The sequence below is a fragment of the Osmia bicornis genome, chromosome 2, assembly GCF_907164935.1.
Source record: "Osmia bicornis bicornis chromosome 2, iOsmBic2.1, whole genome shotgun sequence".
In the NCBI taxonomy this organism is placed as follows: domain Eukaryota; kingdom Metazoa; phylum Arthropoda; class Insecta; order Hymenoptera; family Megachilidae; genus Osmia; species Osmia bicornis.
In genome coordinates, this window is record NC_060217.1 from 12,205,959 (window position 1) to 12,223,971 (window position 18,013).

General features: G+C 46.3%; 3 protein-coding genes across 6 annotated transcripts; 1 reads left to right on the top strand and 2 right to left on the bottom strand.

Annotated features, from left to right (window-relative positions):
- The first annotated feature begins 44 nt into the window (after nucleotides 1–44).
- On the top strand, nucleotides 45–6,141 carry LOC114879834 (SET and MYND domain-containing protein 4-like). 2 transcript variants are annotated; one of them, XM_029195160.2, is made up of 9 exons: nucleotides 45–756; nucleotides 828–972; nucleotides 1,034–1,134; nucleotides 1,193–1,397; nucleotides 1,461–1,582; nucleotides 1,779–2,147; nucleotides 2,207–2,408; nucleotides 2,464–2,679; nucleotides 2,747–3,170. In XM_029195160.2, exons 1-9 carry the CDS (start codon nucleotides 396–398, stop codon nucleotides 3,069–3,071), a joined length of 2,046 nt encoding a protein of 681 aa, XP_029050993.2. In that variant the 5' UTR covers nucleotides 45–395; the 3' UTR covers nucleotides 3,072–3,170. The 2 variants fall into 2 exon arrangements, with proteins under 2 accessions (XP_029050993.2, XP_046145989.1); XM_046290033.1 differs by having other exon boundaries at nucleotides 410–972; nucleotides 2,464–6,141.
- On the bottom strand, nucleotides 3,240–10,782 carry LOC114879840 (Y-box-binding protein 1). Of its 2 annotated transcripts, XM_029195170.2 has the most exons (7): nucleotides 10,626–10,782; nucleotides 9,292–9,355; nucleotides 8,104–8,137; nucleotides 7,750–8,008; nucleotides 7,327–7,634; nucleotides 6,607–6,669; nucleotides 3,240–6,238 (listed from the first exon to the last, which is right to left on the bottom strand). In XM_029195170.2, the coding sequence occupies exons 1-7, from the start codon at nucleotides 10,684–10,686 to the stop codon at nucleotides 6,194–6,196; spliced, it is 834 nt and encodes a 277-aa protein (XP_029051003.1). In that variant the 5' UTR covers nucleotides 10,687–10,782; the 3' UTR covers nucleotides 3,240–6,193. The 2 variants fall into 2 exon arrangements, with proteins under 2 accessions (XP_029051003.1, XP_029051004.1); XM_029195171.2 differs by lacking the exon at nucleotides 6,607–6,669.
- A 710-nt stretch (nucleotides 10,783–11,492) lies between these two features.
- LOC114879831 (nuclear pore complex protein DDB_G0274915-like) lies at nucleotides 11,493–17,956 on the bottom strand. Of its 2 annotated transcripts, none has more exons than XM_029195151.2 (5): nucleotides 16,911–17,956; nucleotides 16,243–16,844; nucleotides 15,627–16,157; nucleotides 12,982–15,561; nucleotides 11,493–12,914 (listed from the first exon to the last, which is right to left on the bottom strand). In XM_029195151.2, the coding sequence occupies exons 1-5, from the start codon at nucleotides 17,711–17,713 to the stop codon at nucleotides 12,745–12,747; spliced, it is 4,686 nt and encodes a 1,561-aa protein (XP_029050984.1). In that variant the 5' UTR covers nucleotides 17,714–17,956; the 3' UTR covers nucleotides 11,493–12,744. The 2 variants fall into 2 exon arrangements, with proteins under 2 accessions (XP_029050984.1, XP_029050985.1); XM_029195152.2 differs by having other exon boundaries at nucleotides 11,493–12,911; nucleotides 16,911–17,955.
- Nucleotides 17,957–18,013: the final 57 nt, after the last annotated feature.

The following is an 18,013-nucleotide window of genomic DNA, read 5'->3' on the forward strand; positions in this document are numbered from 1 at the left end:
CCAATCAACCGGCCGCGGCCGCGCCGTTCCGCTTTGACCTCACACCTTCGCCAGCCAAACGCCCGAAACAATCGCTTTCCCTTCATTTCCATTTTCAATCGTTTTTGCATCGACGGAAGAGAAGAACGCGGCAGCGTTGATTTCAACTTTCAAACTTTCCTGAAAACGAGGAAACGCGTATCTGTCGGAAGCGTTTCGATGCAGGCCGAGGAAGGGCTCTAGAGCGGCGGATTCGCGCGAGAATTCGCGACGAAAATAGCGAGGCGAGCCTCGTCTAAAATTATTCGACCGGTTCGAAAGGGTCGCGACAGTAAAGAGTTGCAGTCGGTGCGCGTCTTTCCGCACGCGGAGTTTATTGCGAAGAAAATGGAGATGAATTAATTTCGCGCTCGAGGATGGAGGGAGAAGAGGAACGTTACCGAAACCTGTGCTCCTCGGAGACACTGCGATCAGGAAAAAAGGGCTTCTTCAGCGAGTTCAGCGAACGCGTCGCGCTGGTCGCCGGCGACCGATGGATCTCGAAGGTGTTCGCGCGACTGACCAACGACGAGGATCGAATCCGGGCGATCTTCGCGGACCCGAAGATAAACTCCGTGGCGTTGGAGACTTTGAACAGGACGGAGCCCTTGTACAGGGCCAAAGACGCGGCCGCGTCGAGGAAGAGCAGACTGGAGGGCTTCGTGGCCGCGACCGCGGCGAAACGCACCAACGCGCTCTTGTGTTTCAGCCAAGCGGTCCTTCGCGCCCCGCTGACAGGTTCTCCATTCCTCCACCCTCGAGAACCCTCGGCGATCGTCGCTCACGTTCTTTCTTCGCTTTCGTTCCAGGAAAATGCGAGGAGGTCGATCGAGGATTCACTTTGTCGCTCGCGTTACTCGCGAGAGCGGAGATCCTTGTCGCTTCCGGTCAACACGCCCTCGCTTTCGACGACTTGCGTTTCGCCGAGGAGCTGACCGTTCCGCAGCAGTTCAAGTTCGTTCCTCTCGTTTTCTATACTCCTTAGGAAACACAAAATTATTCGTCTTCCTTTCAGATCGGAACTCGCCCGAAAGAAAGAAGCGTGCGAGAAGGTTATACGCGAGAACGAGAAGAGTCTAGTTTTAAGAAGAGAGTGGACGACGACGGAGAGTAAACGTAAGTTTCCCGATACCGCGGTTCAATTATCTCCCCGAACGATCAATTTATTCCGTAGCTTTACCACCGTTGACCGAGGGGGAAAATCCGGGGATACCGGGGGCTTCGTCCCTGCTGGAGATGGAGGAGACGGTCGCCGCGGGTAAGAGAGCGATCGCGGCGAAGACGATCGTTCCTGGCGACACGTTGGTGGTCGAGCCTCCAATCGCCGCCGCTCTATTGCCCGATTTCTTCGGCACTCACTGTCAACACTGCTTTTCCAGGTCGGTTTTCCTTCTTCCTTCGCTCTCTTTAAGATCGACGACGGTGGGTGGCAATCGTTTCAGGTTCGTCGCCCCGGTGGGATGTCCGAACTGTAGCGGCGTGGCTTTCTGCGGGCGAAAGTGCAGAGACGCGGCGATGTCGACCTACCACAAGTACGAGTGCAAGATTCTGGCGCTACTGATAGGTAACAGAATCGTTTGCTCAGGGTCGGGACCCCGCGACCTCGATAACGGCACATCGCGCTGCCGATGACGTATAAGGTATCCCGGTTTTTTCCCGACCAAACACGCAGATTTATCCCGCCGATGAAAGAAGAAAAAGAAAAAATTATCCACGAATCTTGTTCGATAATTAAACGCAACGATTCGTTTGCCATTTAGGCTCGGGCATGAGCGTACTGAGCATGCTTGCCCTGCGAATGGTCACTCAAAACGGTCCGAACAAGTGTACGGAGATCCGACACGCGTTAACGGGTCGAACCTCGAACGAGGGTGAAGATGGGAACGCGCGATCGTCGACGGAGACGAAGCCGAGTAAATCGGCGAAACGGCGCTCGAGGAAGAAAAAATGGCGAGACTCGCAGCGTAGGGAGAAACTCGAAGAGGAGATCGATTTGAGGGCGTACGACTTGGTGGCGCACGAGAAACAGAGATCGGCTAAAGACTTTTTCGAAAGATCGCTAATGGCTGCGTTTCTGCTTCGATGTTTGCAGAGAGTAGGTTTCTTCGAGAAGCCGACCAAGGACGAAGGTAGAAGAATCCTCGCCGCGATTCCTCTTGGCTCGTTTGAGAAACGTGTTCGTTTTCAGAGACGCCGAACGAAGAGGAGATCGGAGTGGCCGCGTTGCTCTCGAAGCACCTTCAATTGCTGCAATTCAACGCTCACGAGGTGTTTGAAACGCGGCTGGGAACGGAGCATTGGTTTCGGGGCAGCAAACCCGTGTACCTAGGGGTGGCCGTTTATCCGACGGTCGCTCGTTTCAATCACGACTGTTATCCGGCGGTAACCAGGTACGGAGCAGAGAAATTTCAACGCGTAAAACATTCGTAACTTTCGTCTTCGCAGGTATTTCGTAGGTCGATCGATCGTGATTCGAGCGATACGTCGCCTGCAGCCAGGGGACGTGGTCGCCGAGAATTACGGGCCGATATTCACCAAGAGAACTCTGAAGGAGCGTCAGAACACTCTTGCTGGAAGATACTGGTTTCGTTGCGAGTGCACCGCATGTCGCGAAGACTGGCCCCTCTTCGACGGTTTGTCCAACGACCTCGTTAGACTAAGGTCAGTAGTTCCCGGGTCTTACAAAATTACAAATTTTCATCTAATCGAGCGCCATTTTTCTCCGCAGGTGTCCTACCGAGGGATGCACCAAAGTACACGGAACGCCGCGAGATCCGAACAAGATGATCAAGTGCTCCTCGTGTCGACGAGAAATCGATTTACGAGGATCACTCGAAACGGTACGCGAATGCGAAACGCTTTACGCTCGCGGTTTCGCCGCGATGGACCGAGAACAGGCAGAGACCGCTTTGCAGGCGTTCCTCGAAGGAGCGGACAAGTTCCACCGAGTGGCGGTGCCACCCCACAAGGACACTCACCTGGCGGAAATCGCGGCCAGCGTCTGCATGGCCGACAAAGGCAACGTTTGGTCGCCACAGAACCCCCCTGTTTGATTCGGCGATATACAGCGATCGATAACAATACGAAACGTAATAAATGCGCGATAGAAAAAGAGAAGGAAAACGTGGCGGATGCTCGGATAATCGCTTACCTGACTTTAGATCGGGGAGAAGGAAGAGGAATACGAGATCTGTGGAGACGTAACAAAATTCGACGTTCGGTTCGTGAGATTTTGCGATTTTTTTGGCATTTATTTTTTATAATGCACATGTTTCGTGAAAAAATTAAATTCCGTATATGAAAGTAGCTTTTTCGAAATTTCGCGTTTCGGTATAAAATTCACTGGGTTCGAGGAACACAGGGAGCGGACGAAGGTGAGGAGGTAAGCTGGGAAGGAGGAATAGGGAAGGTAAGAAGGTGGGCGCAAAGGTAGAGGGGGTGGATGGGTGAAATTTCTTTTTTTGGAAAGGAAGGTGGTGGATCGGGATGGCCTGTCGGTCGACGGACACGGTCCGTACGACCGGCGAGAGATTTTTACGTCTCGGCTTCGATCGAAGATACATTCTCTTCGAGAGACAAGCGTCTCCCTCGGTTTTCTGCTTTTTTTTTTTTTTTTTTCATTCCGTTTCTTGTCCGATCCGATACCTTCACGGACGGTTCCTACGGCTATGATCTCTTTCTCTCGCGGGAAACTGAATCGAAACTAATTGACTGTCGCAAAACGTGATACAACGCGCGTCTCTTCCTCTTGCTACTGCCTCTCATCCTTCTCCTTCTCTTCACCCGAAGTCTCGTCTGCCGAGGAGAATCGCACCGATTCGCGGGGCAGAAATTCATCGGAAAACGAGACATTCGCGAATCGCTAAATTCTCGGACGCCACGTGTCCACGTATTGCCGGAACCGTGCACGTTCGTTCGCACGATTCTTGTTTTGCGCATTTGCTCTGCATCCTTTGCGTTTCGTTTAATTCCGATATTCACTTTCAACACATGCATTCTTCTTTTTTTTTCTTGTTCGCGTGCTTCATTTCAATTACAATGCTCGCCCGATGCGAGTCGCGGCTTTTCGATTTAGATTTTATTCCTGCTTCGCGAGACCCCTCTTAAAATACGCTCTTTTTTTACTTTTTTTTTTTATTTTGCCGTTCTCCCCAGCTGTTACGCCTCGTGGGAGTTACGCCATCCTGCTTGTTAAAAAATCGTTTCTTCAATGTTACCGTGTTAAATTTACACTTATTTCGTTATTAATCGATCGCGTTTCTCCCACTTGGCGTTACGCTCGCACACCACTCGTTTCCTCCCCCTCCCCCTACGCCTCTTTATCACGCTTTCATCCTCTTTCGGTTCTCCCTCGAAAGATCCTGCGATCGACTATCGCGAAGAATCTTCTCAGCAAGGAACGTAAAACGTCTGCGACCACGACTGCAGCTAAAATAGCGACGAACGACGAGGACGGCGACAAAGATCCGAGATCCAGAGCGCGATTCGAATGAAAGGTAAAAAACCTACTGCCAACGAGCTTGCGACACTGTTCGGTCGACCTCGAATTACGTTTGGAAAGAAAATTGTACTTTTTATTTTTCCGACGATAGAACTACAAACTAAAATTTAAAAAAGTGGTTTCGTTTCCATGCAAAATCGTATAAAGCTTTTTTTATCTGTGTCTCACCGTCTCATCTTCTCTCTAACACGCACACACGCATACAAAACGCGTGCGCTCGGCACGCGTTAACCTTTCTCTCCCTCTCTTTCGCTCTATCTCCTCGTCATTTGTCGTCTCGCTTCGTTCGAACGAACCACGGATGCTGTTAGCTTCCATCTTCGATGGAATCGAAACAGCCGCGGATCTGCGCCGAGCATCGCGGCGTTCGATAAACGCCGTCGATACTCGGTTAGCACGGAGAAAACGAATCGATTCACGATTACGTCGAACTCGTAACGCGTGAAATCTCGATAATGATCGTCGGATGAATAATAGGCACGAGCAAGCGAACGCCTTGCTCAAACTTAGTCCTACCCACCAGGGGCATCGATCGCGTCCATCTTATTGCTACGATCGTACGCGAACCCCAATTGTCGCATCGAATATCGTACGAAGAATTTTGCCGGACCGTTCCGTCTGTCGCGATTCGACCCGCGGATTTGAGACGAAAAGAAAAAATTTAGACGACGCGCGAGAACGACGACGGACGATCGACTGTGTCGAAACGAATCGAATTTCGCGTTTCAAAATTGAAAAGAAAAATAAACGGAATAATTTCGAAAAACTAAAAAAACGACTAAACCGATAGACGATATGGCGGGTAAACGCCCGTTCGATATCAATCTGTACGAAACGCGCGTTTACCCAGAACACACGCACGGGACAAGAGAAAAATATCGCGGATCTCGCGTTAAACTTAATGATACGTATACATATACATATATGCGCGTAAAACGATCGAATGCGTTTCGTTGAAGAAAAAAAAAATTAAAACATGAGAAACAATGAATACGCAAAAACAAGAACAAAAATACCACTTTCGCTAATTCGAATTCGTATTACGTATCCCATCACACCGTGTCTTTTTTTTTTCCTCTATTCTTTCTTCTCGTCTCTTTTTACACGTTATTACTGAATTTGGCCACGATCGAGATTATCACCTCGTTAAGAGCGTCGTTCAACACCGAATTCGTCGCGGTCGCGATTCCCGTTTCGCGAAGCTCACGGACGCGAACGAAACCGTTGCGTTCTCAACTGTACGAAATCGTTGCCCCCGTTTCAGTAGGTGGTAGGCACGGAAAAAAGAAAAATGAAAATAATTAATCGAGCGGCGGGGATCGAACACCGCGCGTTTTACAAATTACAAAACTATATATCAACGATATACGTCCAAGTTGAAAAAGTTTGTTCGCTCGCAGTCGATCCATCGGTGTCTTTCTTCGTCGCGATCGAAATTGCGGCATTCGCTACACCCTTTCTTCAGGGAGGGTGTGGAGTGGTGTTTCTAGATTTCTTTCCCTTTCTTGTTGCTTCTTCTTCTTTTTTTTTTTTTTTAATTTTTTTCAATTGTTATGTTATATTGTTGTTGCTGCTGTTGTTGCTGTTGCTGCTGCTGTTGATTCGGTGTATAACGGGTGTTGCTGTTACATATTAAAAGGAGTGTTTTTGTTGTAGTGGTACCATTACTCTTGGTTAAGCGGTGCTTTCGGTGGTGGTGTTCTGGACCGGTTGACTCTCCTGCAAGATAAACGAAATTCGTCAGACGATCGCTCCTTCTACGATAGAAACGCCTACGCGAACTGTAGGGAACAAACGTCGATGACAAACACGAGAAACTATGTATTTACACGCGAAGAATCTAACGTAGATGCTAGGAGGAGCGGTGTAGAAAGCAAGAAAACTGGCACGAGAATAGAAAACCCAAGTGAAAGAGAAAAGGGTACAGAGAGACACTAATTTCAACCAGGAAGAACTAACTTCGAATATGTAAAACGTTGGTGAAAACTGGCGTACGATTGGAGAAAAATGTTTTGGTCGATAGGAAGAAGAGAAAGGTTAAAAATGAAAGGAACCAGAGGAAAGAAAGAAAACTAAAGCCACGTTACCTGTGGAGCAGGGGCAGCGGCAGGTGCATCCTTATCTTTAGGTGCATCCGACTTCTGCTCCGACTGAAAAGAGTACAAAAAGATACGTGCAATAGTGTGTGTGTGTGTGCAAGCGCTACGCCATTTTACGAGAATTCGTCAACGGACCGAACACTCCGATCTTCGTCAATTGTATTCGCGCTAGATTAATGAAAAAAGAAAAAAAAAAACATAGATACAGTAGAAACAAGATAGACAGCAAGACAAGAAAGAAATCGTACAAACTACCTAAATAAGGAACCTAAATAAGTAGAAATTAAGAGAGATGATACGAGCAAGAAACGTGCGATATGTGCGATCCGTTGATGATAACGCGAATATTTACAAGCGTATCGTAAATAAAGAGACTACGGGTTCGTAAAACTAACGAATGTAGTCGAGTAACAATGCTTCTTGGGGCAGTAGCTCTTTCAAAGTTTCTTTAAATCGTAACTAAAATCAGCAAAAAGAGCAACAACGACGGGAAGCAACGATTCTCGAGGTAATTCAAATCTACCACGCAAGAAAAATCTATGAAACGAAAGGAGGGACGGAACGATCGCGCGTGAAACGAAGCGAAAGAAAGCGTAGATTGAAGGTTGCTGTGTGTATGTGGAAAGAAAATAATTATAACAAAAAAAAAAAAGAAAAATAAAGGTAGGAAGACGGAGTTAACCATTATACAGATAAACTGCTACGGACTTTTACTTGGCCGTCCTGGCTGCGAGGACGACGCGGAGGTCCGCCGCCTCTTCCTCCACGGAAATTGCGACGGAAGTAACGACGAGTTGGTCCTCCGCGACCGCGGCCACCGCCTCGTGGCACGCCACCTTCGCCGCCACCCTCGCCACCTTGCTCGCCAGCTTCCCCGTTGTCTCCTTGCTGCTGCGCCGACGGACCGGAGCGTCGCGCACCACGATAATACCCATCGTACTGTCGTCGAACTCTGTAACGTCGTTGCTGACCGCCAGCGTCTCCTGCGTTCGCTTCGTCCCCGGTCTTGCCTTCGCCTAATAAAAAACATTTTCATCTTCTATTATCAATTCTCCATCTATCAGCTTCTACGCGTCAGTCTGCAGCTAGAAACTCGAAGAAAATAAGAAGGAAAGAAATGTCGCTAATCACCATCGTAACCCTCTTGACCCTCTCGAGGTCTACGTTGCGGCCGACCGTTTCCACGTCTCTGGTTGCTGTACCAATGAAGTCCGCGGTGTCCGCGTCGCTTATCGGCAGCGTAGGGTGAACCCTTTACCGGCTCCCCGGAAGGACCGGTTACGTTGGCCGCTTCATGACCCTTGTCCCCTACTACCACGTCGAATTCGACCACCTCTCCGTCACCGACGCTACGCACAGCCTTCCTTGGGTTATTCTTGACGATGGCCGACTGTGGATGAACCAATTACCATCGATCAGCAACGTTCATACTCAAAATCAAGAAATTTACCTTTATCCAAATCGCAGATAATTAAATCTACTCACTTGATGCACGAACACATCCTCCTTGGTGTCGTTTCTGTAACAAACAAATCGAACCCTTTAGAGATCCCTCGAACGGTGCAACGCGGAATAAACAGGCAGGTAGAAAGGTCATTGAACTTTGATCGTTCGCCGTAGCAAGAAAGAAACTAGAAACGCTCGGCTACCTTCTCTCCCTTTTGTTCTTTCCTTCTTTTCTTCTTTTCTCAGGCCTGCAGCGCCCGAACAAAAGAAAAAAAGAGAAGTTTGTGCGTCTCGGAACATGGACCGTGCAGAGGATGCTTCGAAGCACGAACCAATGGGTGTCCGGACGAACGTTTCCTCTACCACCGGTTAAATGAACCGCGAGATCCGCGCAAATGGCGCGAACTACGGCGCGAATGATCGGTGGTCTTCTCTCTCGCTCTTATTGTAAACCCCTTTCGTTCGCAACGATAAAGGAAAATTGTATCGAAATAAGAAATAAACGATTACAGAACGGAGAGAAATTTGATTTCATCGTTCGAAATAGATGAAAAGTGATAAAGATATTTATATACCGAGTGAAGTAAATCTGAAAATTCATAAAACCGTAACGTCGGAAATATCCGGAACACTTAGCATCGTTATTTCTTACCAGCTTGGCTACAATGTTACTCGATTTTCGAGCGTGATTCCTGTCTCAAATTTTCCACGACACCGGCGTTACTCGAAAACGAACGAACGGCTTGGCTGACGGCCAAACGCGTCTATAGTCTATGTATCTTTCCATCTACGTGCCCGTGTAACCGCGTGTATTTATACTGCGTGTACACGTAGACCAAGTAGCCGGTCGCATATTAAAAGCGCTTATTAAAGAGATCGTGGGAGAGTGGGGGGGGGGATAGGGGACTAGAAATAGCCAAAGATAGAGAGAGGGTTTGGAACGGCAAGAAAATACTTTGCCCTCTATTTCGCTCTCTTTTGGTAACGTGGTTAATGAGAACTAAAACGCGCGTGCAACGAGCATCGTTTCAAATCGAACGAGCGAATTTGATATCGGCATTGGCGTAGGTCACGGTAGGTCGAAAAGCGTCTCGATCAGGTAAAAGGTAGCTCGAGGCGTAACGGAGAAAGGATTAGGAAGGGGCGACGGTGAGAGTGGGGGGTGGGAATATAGAAGAGAAAAGAAAAGAGAAGAAGAACCGCGGAAAATGACGGATCGTTACTAACCTGTTGATGAATCCGTACCCACTCTTCACGTTGAACCACTTCACAGTCCCGGTCACTTTCTTAGCTGAAACCCAACAAAAGCGAAACCGCTCTAATTAGATATCTAGCCGAGTAACGTTGCGCCGTTGCGTTCGTCGCGTTATCCGATCAACGCGTCGTCAAATTCGATTAGCCAGCTTCTCGAGAATTCAGAGTTGCTTCGAAACTCGATCCACGGTGTCTTCATCGATAATCGAGTATTAAGAGAATTCGATTTTCCTATCGAACGATACACGGATCGAAGATGTTTATCTTCGAAATGGTTTTTGTTGGTGATCGAAAGCGGTTAATAATAGGGGTGGCGAATCGATGTTTACACGCTCGAATTAGCAAGATTTTCTTTCGTCGATTTAACGGTTTCCTTCCTCTAAACAATGGCGTTGTTAGCGCGAACGCGTAAGGCATCTTCGACGATCGACGAGGGATGCTCGTCAATCGCCACAAACATGCCCTCAATTTTCTTTCCCTCCTTGCCCCCCTCCAGCATCCACCTTTCCGTAAAACTATCTACTTTTCTTCGTTCGTCGAGCTGTTCCTTCGAAATTGCTACTGTTTTCGCGAATGGAACGGAAGCTGAACGAAAGAACGCGTTAGACTCGGTAACGAACGCCACCGAGTCGTTAGAACGAAGGTGAACGTTAAGAAATAGCCCGAAACTTACGTAATCAGATCGCGTTACGGCAGCCGATTTATGGAAAACGGTTATTAAAAAGGTTTAGAAACGGAATCGCGAATATTTTTGAGAAACACGCGGTATATCGCGAACCGACGATCGCGATGATTCAGGTTATTACTTTGTACTCGTTTAACTCGATGAGAATACGTTCGCGCGATTCGCGAGACCGGGGGGTAGAAATAGAAACGAAGAAAAGAATGAAAAGTGAAGGAAAAGAAACGAAAATTAAGTCGAAAACGATACGAAAAGACGTCCGTTGTGTATTCCCTTCCGTCTGCCTGTTTAGGTTGGCGAGGGAAACGTAACGAAGCACGATGGATCGAAAGCGTGCAAACGAACTCGTTGAAGAAAGGTAAGCAAACGAGGAAATAAACGAGCAAAGGGAACGGCCTTTGCGTTTAATCGCGATTCTTATCTAAAAAATATCGAAAGACGCGAAGTGTAAACTGGCCGGCTCGCCGGTCCCATGCCACATGGTTAAACATTCGCTGCTACAGGACGCCATTATTACATGCGGACGATTCCGCGGAAACGAACCCGCTCTCTCTTTCAGCTGAATTTTTTCACCGTCTAAATACACGCGTATACGATATTAAGTGTAAATGTACAGTTCACTCACCGATGAGCAGCTTCTGCTGGACAGCCTTTGGTTGTTCGGGCTGTTTTTCCGGGTCAGCCATGGTGGTGGTGTTAAGGTGTTAAGACACGCCGCTGCCGAACCTAGATGTTCCCGTCTTTCTGGTCGTGGTGTTGGTTCCCTTCTAATGTTCCCAACATGGCTGCGCCTCCAGGCGACCGTACAAACATCCTTCCCGTCTAACGGGCCACGCGATTGGTCGGCTAACAAACTAGCCCGCCTATTCGACCAATCGCGCGTAGAGTTTCACGGAACGCGCGTGACGTAACTCACGCGTTACTTCCTCGGTTTCTTGCTCGCTCGTACGTTACCTTACTCGCTCGCTCGCTTGCTAACCTAGCTAACTTGTTCGCGCGCATTTTCCTGCGCGTTCGCTTCTTCCTACAATCATAAATTCAGCATTTTCCATTTCCGTACCGCATTGAACTTCTCCACTTGCTCTCTTTCCGTTTCCATTTTCGATCCTGACAAAATTCGATTCGAGTATTATCGAAAACGTAACAGCTTCACGTTTCGTTCGGTTTCCCGCGGTTTACTGCACGATTCAAACGACTTTCTGAAGGAAGGCACGTTTAATCGTAATAATTTCAATTTCAATCGAACAAATTCAGACTCTGAATATGAGAAATAAAAACAAAAGGCTTGAATCCGAATTATACCGTCTGTTTACCTTTTTTTTTCTCCCAATTGCTCGTAAATCCACTCGACGCGTTGATCCAAATCGAAACGTGTCGTTTGAAATGTGCACGAAACTGTAGATTAATTAGTTAATAACGATAAATTAAGGGAGGATAGTTTGTTCGATTAAATTAGTAGGAACACGGAGGTTGTGAAAAAGAGTAGCAGAAATATGAAACTGAACTCGAACAGTATCGACATTCGTGTTTCTACCATTTGTTAAACTTTACAATACTTTTTTTTTTAATGAGATACATTTTGCTCGAAGCACTGAAAAAATAATTTTGTATCTCTTACAACATTGTTACGGTAAACCGCGTCTATTCGTCGTTTTCCATCTATCACATTTTTTTAATTTCAAACTTAATCTTGAGATTTACTTTTTTCCATTCGGTACAACTTACTATTACTCTGCTTTACACCACTTTTCTGTATCGTTTGCATCTGTTAAAAGGGCGATACAAATCATCGTTTGCATATATCTCAGCACATTTATAGGATGAACCATTTTATTTCATTCGTATCTGAAACAGCTATGAGACGAGAAAATAAAAGCAAGAAATTTGTTTCTTTCATCGACGATACTTACAAATTAAAAACGAAACACGATATTCGGACTTATCCAGTTGATCAGATGTTAATGCGTTTTGTCGAAATGCTGAGCATTTATAAAAACCTTTCACACGGTTTATTTTTCCATTGAAAAGTTTATAAAAACAAATTTACCGTACACGTGTACGCTCCGACCACCTGCATCGGATACAGAACACGTTGTCCTCTTTACAAATAATAATTTTTTCTTTTCGACTCTCAGCACTTCGATCGACGAAACGTCAAAAGTTAAATGTACGGGACCCTTAAACTTAATTTTTCGTTAGTAAAATAGCCAACCACGCGTCTTTCATCTTTTCTGCTTCTATGTATGATACAACTATGTACAGAGTGTCTCAAAACATTACACCATTTTACAATTTCCAGTTTCTTTTTCTGAGATATACTTAAGCAATTAAAAATTGGCTATTCGACTTTCTTTTCCACTCGTTTAAAAATGAAAAATCTCCACTTTTCGCCTTGTACGTTCCTTTTCAGACACTCTGCATATATGTATATATACGCGTATAACGTAACTTGAACAGACTTTAAAACAGTGATACATAAAAGTCTGTCACTAATGTTTTCTCATGTATATACAAGGTGGGTACATTTAACAACGGCGTAAAATACAGTTTAAAACGAGTCCGTTTGAGTAGATGTACCGATTTGAACACGACACTCGACGCATCGTACAACGTTTAACGTATGTATATAAAATTACGCGGAATAGATCCAAACGTTAATCAATCGATTACGACGACGTTCGATGATAGAGTTACGACGACGAATGCTCTGCGAGAAGCTGGGCCGAGGTGCTTTACATTCTCCATCATCTCGGTTTTCTGCTGCGAGCAGTCCTGGATCTCGGCGCCGTGAAGCCACTTCCGATGCTGAACATGCCAGGTGCAGTTGCGTTGAAGGTCGGTGCACTCGTCGTTCCAAAGTTGATGGATGGGGTGGTCGTTGCAGCGGAGAAATTAAATCCCCCTGTTGATGCTGCTGTATAAGAAACATTATTTAAATTTCTGTGACACACGTTCGACAAAGAATTACAAACAATAATTACCTAGATTCGATGGCGCTCCACTGAACTGGAAAGGCGCGGACGACGATGTCGTAGCGTTGTTGTTCGCGTTGTTATTTCCGCTGCCGAAGGAGAACGCAGTGTTCTGCTGCGGTTGCTTCTGATTCGCTCCGAAGCTGAATATACTGCCGGCATTGTTGTTTTCGTTGTTCGCGTTGGTGGCAGCTCCGAAAGCAGTATTGGGAGCGCTGGACGATCCAAAGGTCGAAGACTGAGCTCCAAATGGTAAAGCTTTGTTGTCGCCGAAGGCAGGAACAGAGCTGGCATTGGTATTGGCGTTGGTAACGTTCACGTTAGAGGTAGCGTTGACATTGGCGTTTGCGTTGACATTAGAGGTAGCACCAAACGCGTTAGAGGTGGAGGGGTTTTGCCCGCCAAAAGTACTCGAGGCGGAAGAACCGAAAGGACTACCGGTGTTACTGCCGTAAGCAGGAAGGCCGGTAGAACTGCTGCTTCCGAATATGTTGGTGCTGGTACCAAAGGTCGGTGCGGTGGTACCCGGTGTCGCTGAATTGGCAGTGTTTTGCGAACCGAAGACAGGAGTCACGGTGCTGGTGGTGCCAAACGCTGGCGCAGGCACGTTGCTAGAAGTGTTCGCCGAACCGAACACGGGTACGCTGTTGTTGCTACTGGAAGCAACGTTCGTGGTGCCAAACGTGGAAGTCGTGGTCGTTGGAGATCTGAAGAGATTCGGTGTACTACTGTTGCTTCCAAACACACCGGTGGTGTTTTTGAAAGTTGCACTCGAGGAGGTTACTTGGCCGAAGATGTTACTCGTCGTGCCAAACGCCGGTGCCGAGCTGGTCGAGTTAGCGCCGGAGAATAAACTGCCGGTTGTTGCGGGTGCGCTCGGAGCGGATGTATTAGCAGAAGAGCCAAACACTGGCACGGCCAAAGTGCAGGTCGTGCCTCCTGAAGAAGATGCAGCGGCGGTGTTCGAGAAGACTGGTGCCGTATTCATGTTTGCAAATGCAGAGGAAGTTGTGTTGACGTTGGAGCCAAACATCGGCGTGGCGGAACTCTTGGGTGCAGCAAAAGTGGTGCTGGTAACGTTCGTCGTTGAAGGTGTACCGAAAATTGACTGACTAGGGGTTGTAGTCCCAAAGATCGACGAAGTGGACGCGTTACCAAATATAGGGTTGGCGTTCATGGTGAACTGAGGCGGGTTACTAGCCGCGGTACTAGCTGGATTACTAGCCGGCAAGCTCCCGAAGCTAGGCAAAGCATTGTTACCAGTAGAGAATGCAGGTGTGCTCGAGGTTTCCGTCGGTGCCTTTGTCGCGCTCGGTGCATTATTAAAAGAGAACCCTGTTTTGTTGGATTCCCACGGGTTGGGTGCACGGAAACTGAACGTCGAGATCGCGGGTGTGGTAAACGTAGCTGCCATAGTTTTAGCCAAATTAGGCGCAGTACTGCTGATTACAACGTTCGAAGCGGAGCTGCTTTGCAAAGCAGGGCCGTTCATACTTGTACTCGTGGTTGTACTCGTCCCTGTATTCGTGTTTGTACTCTGAACCTGCTGAGAGTTCGCCGGAGATCCAAAGGTGTTACCACTTTGCGACACGTTTCCTACTGAACCGAAGAAGAATCCTTTTGGCTTGGGTGCTGGCAGGCTACCACTTTTGTTTCCAAAGCTCAGCAAAGGTACAGATTGTTTACTGATCATTTCCATATTGGCACGAATCGTGGCAAGACTCGGTATCACTGGTGCAGGCGCGCTACTAGAAACGTTCATCGAAGAAGACATTCTTAACGGTATCGCGTTCATGTTAGAGGTAATCGACGTTGATCCTGTACTCGGTACTGTACTCTGCGCAACAAACGTTGTCAATGACGGTGCGATGTTCGCGCTTGTCGATGGAGCAGCCACATTACCGCTTCCCACAGATAGATTTGAACTGGTTGAAACGTTCTGAACTGTTTGCGGTACGTTTGTCGGGAAGCTCAGGCTTGCTTCGGTTTTTGCGTTAGTCGTACTCGAAATTACGGGAACGGGTGAAGACATTGATACGTTGCTAGTGACGTTTCCAAATAGGCTGGTCGTTGTGGAAGTGGCGAGCGAAGGTAGATTGTTACTCGAAGAAACAGCGTTCGGTGTGAACAAAGTGCTGGACGAAGTGCTGGTCGCCATGCTCGGTGTTGATGTGCCAAAATTGAAATTTGGCGTGGTCGAACTCGAACTGACTACATTTACATTCGTAGCAGGAGAATGAGATACGATCGCGGATGTAGTTGTAAACATATTTCCAGGAGCATTGCTCGTCTGATTTGCCGTAGAAGGTGGAACGCTCTTCGTCTGTGCCTCGAAAGTGTTGCTAGACTGTATATTCGACGAAACTTCCTTGTTCGGTAAATTAAAGGCTACGTGTTTTGTATTTTTTGTACTCGTTTCGTTTACGCCGAAACTGGGTGCCACGGCTGACGTTGAGATAGGCGTGGTATTAACGTTTGTCGTGGTAGTCGATGAGTTGAGAGTCGCGCAAGTCACAGGACATTCGACTGGTTTAACCGGGTTCACCTCTTCCGCTTGGATCACAACGTCCGGATTAATCTGGCTGGCCGCTGAAAAGTCAATCAAATTGTCGTTAGACGAAATTCGTTTACTGTAACATTCATTAGGTGCTTACCTTTCCCGGATATAGCATCGAACATGCTTTGAAGCCTTGCCTTCATACTAGTCTGCCTCATATCCGCTATGTCTTCTTTCTTTATCTCTTCTACGTCGTCTGTTGTGAATTTCGCTCTTATATTACCTTGCTCTTCGACCAACATTCTCAATTTTTCGTTCCTTTCCGGCTCCGCTCTCATAAATAACTTGTGAGTTAGTTTTCCCGTGTCGGTGGACACGACAGGCTCCTTAAGTCGGTCATTTTTATCGAACGCATTCAAACGCTTTGAGTAAATTTCTTTATTGTCCGGGTCAGTCTCGACACTTTTGTTAGCCGACTTCAAAATCCCCCTTAATGGAAACTGTTCTTGCATCTTATCGGGAGGAGTAAATACATTCGAATTTCTCTTCTCTGGTACTACCTCCTGATTGGGACATTTTGGGCTCACATTTTCAACTTGTGGTAACGAAGGAGAGCTATTGTTTTGTATACTCTCCAAAGATTTGAAATGCTTTTCAAAATCTGGTGTTCCGCTTCGTGAAAAATCAACTAAAAGAAACAAGCAATCCAGTATAAAGAATAATTATAATCCTGTAGGAATGAAATAATTTGCTACCCAGGATTAAATACTTACTAGCTTTCCTTTTGACACCGGAAACAACGTGCTTACTAGAACTAAGCGAATTTATGATGTCGTAACAGGATGGAGTTTTCGTTCGTTTTGTAGGTCTATTTGCGGATTCGGCTTTACTTTGTGGCGACGCATCCTCTTCTGATTTCAATGATTCTTCTTCTCTACTCCTCTTCTGCTTCGTTTCATACTCCTCTTTTGCTTGCTCAAATTCTTTGTTAATTAAACTCTCTGTTCGCTGCTTTTTCGCTAGATCGGAAGCAACATCTTCTTTCGTCGCGCGTCTCTTTAGCGGTATCGCTCTTAAAGATTGAGTGACGCTAGGAGAAGAATAGCTATTATCCGGGTGATGCGAGTTCGAGAAAATTTTCTGCTTCGATGGTGGAGAATATCGAATGGTATGAGGTGGAGCTACTCTAACTGTTACCGGAGTTTTCGGTCTCACAGACTTGGCGTTTATCAACGGCACTGGACTAGCGTGAAGATTAACTTTCGGAAATTGTCCTACTCGATATTGCGACTGGTGCATCAACTTGTTGTTTGCTTCTGCCGCGTATTTCGTTAACCTAGTTGTAAGTCCTGGAGAATTTACGTCGCTGTATATTCTGTAATGAAATTAAAAATTTGTAAAACCGCTTAAAGTTACAATAAAGTATAACAAATATACTTGCCTTTGATCTATATTGTATCTGGTTGACGATAATAAAGGTCCTCCAATTGCTTGAGCACCTCTTAGCTCGTTTATGCTTGCATCCATTTTAGGACTTAAGCCGGTATCCCACATCGAGCCTTCTGAATTGTAATACGTAGAATCTTCCCGTGCCAAGGCATGATTCTGCCTGTACGCAGGGGATAATTTCTTTGACAAACTTTGATTCGGGGATAATAACCCAAATGTCTGATTTTCCAATTCCTCCTTGTTCCTTGGAAACATTGGCATTACGGTATGATTGCCAAGAGGGCTATGCTCGTAAGATGAATGACCAGAATTGTGATAATATTTGTTCTTGGGGCTGATATTGTTCGAAATATCAGTTTTCTGTACATCTTTTGAAATCGGGCTAAGCTGTGCAATCGAACCAAAGCTCGAGGAATTACTTCTAGTGGGATAAGTATCGTCGCTTAGCTGGTAACGTGTTCCACGACGTCTTTCCATCCTAAATTTGGTTAAGTTTCGTTCCCGAAAACGGCGACTCACGATCCTCCGAAACTGACGAATGTATTCATATATGTATTTAACGATACGCTGAACGCTCGCACAAACTTCAAGAGAAATGTGTTTGCAGTAATCGAATAGAAGGAACGCGTGCGGCGACAATAAGCTGTCGTTGACGATCAAAGAGTAGCACGCATAGATAGTAAGGAATAATGAAATCGTAAGAATAAGAATCGGACCCCAAACGTTGTAAAGAAACACGCACCCACTCAACACGCTTACTAATGTAATAACACTCCGACTTCCTAAATCCCACATATTACTTTAAACAAGTAACCTCTCCATGTTTGAAAAGAGCACACTCACCGAATCACCGGAACCTTACTGTACTAAGTCAACGACATTATCGACGTAGCAGTTACTACGTAATTCAATGTACTGTCTTTTTTCACGACTATTTCCTATAAACTTATTTTAAAACATTTTCACAGAAATTTCGCAATTTGGTAGTAATTAAATGAACACAAATAAATTCTCGCGAAAGCATTTATCACCATTAAAACGATCTATTTTACGTTATTACGAAACGGCGTTGCATGGCGGTCAAATATTTCGTTC